Raw genomic sequence first — 7,870 nt, 5'->3', positions numbered from 1 at the left:
GATTCAAAGAGGGAGATTTCTTTGTTTAACCGTTGGATCATCCTCAAATTTGGTCAGTGTGTTCTTCTCTTGTAATACTTTAATCTGACCATTTAGATTTTTAAGTTGAATCATATGGTGTTATATATAAATTTTAAAAAATGGCTGTTGCATATTAAAAAGAAATCATCCCACCTTGACTTTAAACTCCCACATTGGATGTCCCTTTGTTCCTCCTTCTCCATTCCTTTCTATATAACAACTCACATTAACACACACATATACAAAATTCAATAAGCTATTTATATTCAATTAATAAAAATTATATTACTTTTAAAAATAATTTTTTAAAAGATTACATTAACTAATAATTGTCAAAAATTATATTAAAAATAAAAATTTAAAAATAAATATTATATTAACTTTTAAAAATAATAATTTTAATATTAAAATTTTAAAATTTATATAGTTTTAACTATTTGTAGGTGGTTAAAATAACCGCATCAGATTGTCATGTAGAGGCGGTTATTCTAGTGGTTTGTGAAAATCGATGCATTTTGCCTCACGACGGTAGTAAACGAGACAGTTCATGAACTGCCGAACCAACCATTTAGAGACGGTTTGAACTGTCTTAATCGCCTTTGTAAACCAATTTTCTTGTAGTTACTTAAGGGAGTCTACTCGCTATAAAGAGGTAATTGGGGTATGTTTAAAAAATAAAATATAATACATGTTATTTACTAATTGGGAGTCTACAAGTGTACTATTTTCCACCCGCTAATCATACAAAACTAAATCTACCATAAACTAGTGGAAGCAGAAAAAGTTGCATACCTAAAGTACACATGCAATACCCTCTCCAATAACATTATTAATTGCAACTCAGACCTCGAACAGACGTGCAACCTTAAATAGAAAGCAGACTTGGTAAAGACTTGTTCAAAACTGCACACAGCTATTCAGACCTACACACCATTTTTGTCTGTTGTGCAATCATTCACGGGAAGCGTTATTGGTGCAAATAAATTGGTAATTGCAACTATTCATGAGCCACTCTACATATATTTACTTGTATTTTTTTATAAAAAGAATTTATTCTCAGAAAGTTGGAGATAACAATTAGTGGATGAAGTCTATTTCTTTTTTTCGTTTTTTTTTTTTCTCTTATCTTCTTAGGGGATTTTATCCACTCTCATGTGAGTACAGAAGAAACATTAAATTCTTATCATTTATACTCTAACATTTTTGTTTAAAAATAAATAGAAATAATGCATTGAAATCATGAGTTCTTCATTTGATAATCTAAGAATAAAATAGTGTAATAAAAGATATTATAGAAATAGCATTATTGTTATAACAGGACGAGTCAAACTTGAGTTATGAATTTTACCTCAAATGATTAAGCTCAAAATACACATGTTATCCCCTCTCTGGATCAAACGGCTGCTGTAAGAAAAAGGCAGGCAATTAAACAAATATTACAATAATAAAAGGAAGATATTATGCCTATATATTTTTATATCTATTGTAATTATTTTTCTTCACAACTATTAGATTAAAATCTCAACCAATAACGAATGTCGTGAAAGAGAGAAAGAGATTGTGATCTAACTTTTACAAGAGAAGTAAATATACAAAAAGAAAGGACATAATATTCTATCACACATTAAAAATATATGAAATAAAGAAACGATAGCATACGGGGGGGAAGTTGGAGTGGGAAATATTTTTCTTTAAATACCCTCATTTCATTGCCGCTAATATGTACCTCTCTAAGAGACACAAATTAAAAGATGAATATGTTTTTGTGTATTGGCAAAAAGCTGCAACATCTTTGTAGCGCTTCATGTCAAAAAGTTGTTTGTCATAGCAAATCAGGTTTTTTCTTATTAACATATTTTTGTCGCTTCGTCCTTCGGAGGGCAAACCCTCTTTTGGTTCAAATTGTCTATTTTGTATCTCTTTCATTTTTGGGCTTTGGTGTTCTCAAAGCTCTAAAGCCTAGAACACCCTCTTTTACTCCTAAAAACTTGGATTTGTTCTTCACCTCTGTCTCAGCCACAACAGTTTCAAGCATGGCAACGGTTGAAATGGAGGTTTTTTCAAACCCCCAGTTAATCATTATGACCATCTTGATGTTCATAGGAGGTGAAGTCTTTACCTCCATGGTAGGACTCCATTTCATTAGGTCCAGGTTCAAAACCGAACTAGATAAAATCGCTTCTTCTCATAGCAATCTAAGTTCTACAAATCCCATAATTGTTGATCAAATTGAGTTGGGGGTGGTCACAAATTTTAACCAAGTGAGTTCACTACCTAAACCCAATGAGGTTCACAATGAATCTCACGAGTCTTTGGGTACCACAAGTGAAAACTTGAGGTATTTATCTATGAAATATTTGGGTTATGTAGTTCTAGTTTACCTTCTAGTTGTCCACGTTATTGGGGTCTTAGCGGTGTCTCTTTACGTGTCCGTTATCTCAAGTGCTAAAGAGGTGTTAAAGAACAAGGGGTTGAAAATGTTGACATTCTCTGTTTTCACTGTAGTTTCAACTTTTTCAAGCTGTGGATTTGTTCCAACAAACGAAAACATGGTTGTTTTTAGGAAGAATTCAGGTCTACTTCTTATGCTTATTCCTCAAGTCCTTCTTGGGAACACATTGTTCCCTCCTTGCTTGAGGTTTTCAATATGGTTTTTAGGGAAATTTTACAAGAAGAAAGAGTCTAAGTACATTTTGAAGAAAACACAAGAGGTTGGGTACAAACACTTGCTTCCACGAAAACACTCTGTTCTTCTGGTAGCTACTGTTTTTGGGTTTATTTTGGTTCAAGTTATAATGTTTCGTTCAATGGATTGGAATTCAGAAGCTTTGATGGGGTTGAATGCATATCAGAAATTCATTGGCGTATTGTTTCAAAGTGTGAATTCCAGACACACGGGAGAAACCATTGTGGACCTGTCAACTCTATCGCAGGCCATCTTGGTCTTATTTGTGGTCATGATGTTAGTCTCTCTCTCTCTCTCTCTCTCTCTCTCTCTCTCTCTCTCTCTCTCTCTCCACAAATAATATATATCATTTTGAAACGTAACTTTAGAGGAAAAATTAAATAAGACAACACATTCTACTTTTATTTAACATTTTAAATTCAAAAAAATCAAGATTTAATAAACTCTTTTCTATGACAAATTTTAGGGCTCGTTTGGTTGGACATGATAGGATAAGGGTAAGATATGATATGAGGCTGATAAGGGTAGAATATGATATGAGGCTGATAAACCTATATCATGTCCTATATTTTTTTATGAGCACCTGATTAGCAATCTGATAAAATTATGTAGAAGGAGAAAGGAGAAAGAAAAAAGTAAAATATAACGCAATAAATATAAATATATTGGGTAGCGTGGGAATATATTGGGTATTCAATATTGGTATTCTATCGTGTTGAATCCTAACTTAGCTCTTCCCATAGGATAAGAAATCATGTATTGGATAGGATAAAATGAGACAATAAGATAAACTAATCATATCTTGTTAATCCACCAAACAAGAGATAAAAGTAAGATATGATAAGTTATCCTATTTTATCTTCTTTATGAGGTGCTCCAAACAGACCCTAAGGGATATGAGCATAAAAAACCAAGTTGATTTTTTTTGTAGGATTAATTAATTTATTTTCATTAAAATGTCCCTTTGGGATTCCGAATTATGTGGTTAATTTGAAGTAAAGGGATGCAGTCATGCAGAAATTAAACAAAACAAAACAAAAAAAAAGAATCTTTTTTCTTAACCCTCGAGTACCTTGTAAAGCTCAAAACGAAGAAAAAATTCCGAATTAATAAAAATAAAAAAACAGAAAAGAAAGGAAAAAAAAAACCCCACACACACACACTCACGACAGAAACGCAGGTCCATTGCATGTTGCTCTCTCGTCTTAAATACATTACGAAAGCAGCCAGCAGATATAGGCTGCCCCAGTTTGCAGTAGATCTATATCCACCTACCACACAAACCGTGACAAAATACTAACTTGAATTTACACGAACCCCCCCCCCCCCCCCTAAATTTGAAATCTGAAATCTGCATTATTACGCAATGATTACATTAAAATAATACACTTTCCCCTCCTAGGTTAAGAGATGAATTTCACTGCTCCAGATCAATCAAAATTATATAATTAATAAGAAAAGAAGAGAGAAAAAAAAAAAAAAAAACTTTTTATCACCTCTTGAATGAAACGATCACATGGACATGGAGCATCAAAAAATATTCCCTACTTAAGTAGTTTGAACTCTTCTTCCTAAACATCCCATGATATATTGTCACCGTCCTAGCTAATCATTTCCATTTTTCAATTATATTCCCATAATTTGACTTCTCCTAATAAAAAAATGGAAATGGAAATGACTTCTCCTAATAATGCAGATTCCATAATTTGACTTCTCCTAATAAAAAAAAATTGAATTATTTTGCATCCCCATATATATTATAATCCAATCATTGTTATTTTAATACTGCAATTATTCCAGAGTGAATTTAAGATGAAATAAATACTAGGTTTCAAACATAAACTTTATACCCGTCAAGTATCAACGACAAGTCAATCGGCGAAAAAAATGTGAGGTAAAAGACGGGTCAAATAATAATAGAATTACCTAGAAAATGTCTCAAATGTTATTTGACAAAGCCACGCGGTATGAAAGTATTTGTTAATCCTTTTAAGTAACCAAACAATTTGTATTTCTTTGACGCGCTAATTTTCCTTCTTTCTATTGTTGTTGAATAAAATAATGTGTATTTACAATTTTATTTACCAATATATATATATATATATATATATATATATATATATAATGGAAAATCATTGTTTGTAAAAAAAAATTAAGGAAAAGTTATCTGCACCAATCCATTATAACTACGTATTGTAGGTAGTATATATTTATAATATTAAATTTTTTTTCTCTCTCTTCATACATTATTGGCTAATGTAATAGAGAAAGAAAAAATAATTTTACTATTATAACTATATATTACTCATAATACATAGTTATAATGAGTTGCTACAGATAAACTTTTTCCAGCAACATAATAAAAATGGAACTCATATATAATAGGGTGTTATAAGAGTTATGTTGTAGGAAAAGTGATTGTGTAATGTTATAGAGATTCGTTTTGCGTGCCGTAATTTTTTTTTTTTTTTTTTTGCTTCAAAAAGTGTGAGTCCCACAAAATGTTGTGTGTGTAGGAAACTTTGTTGTGTCATGTTAAATGATAAATGCAAACCTCTATCTAATATTGTCTTGTTGTAGGGTAATTAACTAAATAACCACTGATATGTATATACGTGTGCTCACATGAACAGGTACCTTCCTCCTTACACTTCTTTCCTTCCAATGAAAGAGGATGAGCAGGACTCAGAAAGTTGTGATAGGATGAAAAAAAGAAGAGGAAAAGTTTTGGAGAATTTGATATTCTCGCAACTCTCCTATTTAGTCATATTCATCATACTCGTGTGCATTACTGAGAGGAAAAAATTGAAGGAGGATCCTCTCAATTTCAACGTCTTGAATATTGTTATTGAAGTTATCAGGTAAGAATTCTATTAATTCCATAGACATAATTCGTTTTTATTCAAAATTATAAATTGCGTAACTTTTTTAAATTAACCTAAACCCTTAAACTTATGTTAATTGAAAAGTTTCAGTTCCTGGTTCATTCACTTACTAATACTATAACTAGTTTCCATATTTCATTTTTGAGAGAATTTATTAACTAACTAGTTTGATTTTGATTTAAATTTTTTTTAATACGATTTATGTTTTTTTTTACACCTTAATTAAATTATGTATTATCATTAAAATCATGACTATTAAAATAATTATTTGAAAATATTATTCTTTTAATAAGACATTTATACATATGCATGATAGTATAAAAAGTTTTACACGGAAAATAAAGTGAATCAAATTTAATCTTAAAAATAAACGACAAAGCTCAATAACTTAATTGTATTTTATTGAGAATGTCATGTTACTTGTTGCATGACAAAAAAAATATATATATAAATAAATAAAAATTCACTTGGTTATTATGAAACACACCACCTTGACAAAAATACAAACAGGTGTTGGTTTTTGTCAATGGGCTTGTGGTCCCCATTCACATGGACATCAAACAAAATGGTCCATCCATGACACCATAATAATTTCAGAGCTGCTTCATAACAATTAACGGTGCCCATACGGTCCATTTATAAAAAAATGGCAAATATTGAAAGAAAAAAAAAAGGTTGAACAGCTAATTGCATGCTTGTTGAATTTTTTTGTTTTAAAAAAAAATATAAATTTATTTGATTTTACAGTATCAGATTTTTTTTTAAGAAAATATATATTATTTAATTCGAACAGTATACAGCAATTTTTCTATGAATAATATTTAAATAAAGTTTTAGAATTGATTATTATTACATGCTACTTCTGATATGGAAAAAATTTTAACATGCTCCTGGCCACATGGTGGTCCTCCTATTAAGGGAGTGACACATTGATTTTTTTCTTTCACCTCCGCCCCACCTTATATCTTGTGCGCGGGAGCGCCAAATTCGATCTCCTGATATGGAACTTAATGATTTTTTTTAGGAAAAAAAACCTATGCCATTAAAATAAAATAAAATTAAAATTGAGTTTAGTAAGATTGAACCAATATATTTTTGTTTTGAGCAATTGACCTAATAAATTTTAAAAAATTTAACAATCGTATTTCAAAATGAATTTTACTTTTGTAAAATATATATATTCTCTTGATAATAATTCTTTTGAACATGAATTCATTTTGTTTATTTGTATGGTTAACATATGCGTATTTGATGTAAACAGCGCGTATGGAAACGTAGGATTTACTACAGGATACAGTTGTGACAGACAGTTGCATAGAGAGCCAAACTGCCAAGATAAGTGGATTGGATTTTCTGGAAATTGGAGCGATGAGGGAAAGATCATTCTCATAATCGTCATGTTCTTTGGAAGGCTCAAGAAATTTAATATGGATGGAGGCAAGGCATGGAAGCTCCTCTAATTCAATACTTTACCTAACAACCATTTTAATTTCATCTTCTTCTTTTTTTAAGTGTGATCTTTCGGTTTCATATCACCCATGGATACAATGTAATTGTACAGTATATAAGTGTGCAAGGGGTTGTTGAGAGAGAGTGTGGAGAGTGTACAAATATAACGTATATATGATTATAATGTCAACTTGATAATTTTCTAGTTTAAACTTAATTCATATACAAAAAAAAAAAACTTAATTCATATACAAAATCTTTCTAACCATGGCCCTTCCTCCGTTTTCTCTCGGATTATCCTCTTGCCTCGGAATCTAGGATGATATTATAGGAAAAAAAAATAGGACGTGTTAGATGCACTAACCATTGAACTTTGGAAAAAAAATTGGCTTTCTCACTTTTTCTTTTTCTTTTTTGGTGACGTGTGATTATCCTAAAGGCTCATATAATTACAATCCCATACGAATCAAATAGATGGAAAGATCAATTTTAGAAGACTTGGTTTCTCTAGATGGTTAAGGTTATGATCTTATTCCTTAAGGCTTTGTTTGAGAGTTGATTTTAAGAGGGAAAGGAAAAGAAAGAGAGGATTTTAATAAGTCTTTATCATGTTTGTGAGTTAAAAAAAAAGGGGGGAAGAAATTGGAGATTTTTACTAAATCTTCCTTCTTCTTAAAATTAAAGTTCCCCCAATTTGGAGGGTTTGAGGGGGCAAATATTAAAAATTACTTATCTACCCTTAGCATTAAAATGTTAAAACTACATAATTGTAAATCATTTTTAAATGCGATATTATTAGAAAAGTCTCAAATACCGATAGAATTTATTA

The 7,870-nt window shown here is 30.6% G+C and overlaps 1 protein-coding gene across 1 annotated transcript; it reads left to right on the top strand.

Moving 5' to 3' along the window:
* Window positions 1-1,772: 1,772 nt before the first annotated feature.
* LOC133311784 (cation transporter HKT1;3-like) lies at window positions 1,773-7,060 on the top strand. Its single transcript, XM_061512888.1, has 3 exons — window positions 1,773-2,983; window positions 5,341-5,568; window positions 6,854-7,060. The coding sequence occupies exons 1-3, from the start codon at window positions 1,773-1,775 to the stop codon at window positions 7,050-7,052; spliced, it is 1,638 nt and encodes a 545-aa protein (XP_061368872.1). The 3' UTR covers window positions 7,053-7,060.
* Window positions 7,061-7,870: the final 810 nt, after the last annotated feature.

The sequence above is a fragment of the Gastrolobium bilobum genome, unplaced genomic scaffold (assembly GCF_033153095.1).
Source record: "Gastrolobium bilobum isolate Gb01-03AN ecotype WA unplaced genomic scaffold, APGP_CSIRO_Gbil_v1 utg49698, whole genome shotgun sequence".
Lineage (NCBI taxonomy): Eukaryota > Viridiplantae > Streptophyta > Magnoliopsida > Fabales > Fabaceae > Gastrolobium > Gastrolobium bilobum.
The sequence above is the reverse complement of the archived record's forward strand: the minus strand, read 5'-3'. Positions and strand labels throughout refer to the sequence as shown.

Excerpts from the sequence above, each read along its gene's own strand:
- LOC133311784 (XM_061512888.1), top strand. The coding sequence starts at position 1,773 with ATGAATATGTTTTTGTGTATTGGCAAAAAGCTGCAACATCTTTGTAGC. Across the intron at positions 2,984-5,340 it reads GTCTTATTTGTGGTCATGAT|GTACCTTCCTCCTTACACTT; the intron begins GTTAGTCTCTCT and ends TCACATGAACAG. Across the intron at positions 5,569-6,853 it reads ATTGTTATTGAAGTTATCAG|CGCGTATGGAAACGTAGGAT; the intron begins GTAAGAATTCTA and ends TGATGTAAACAG.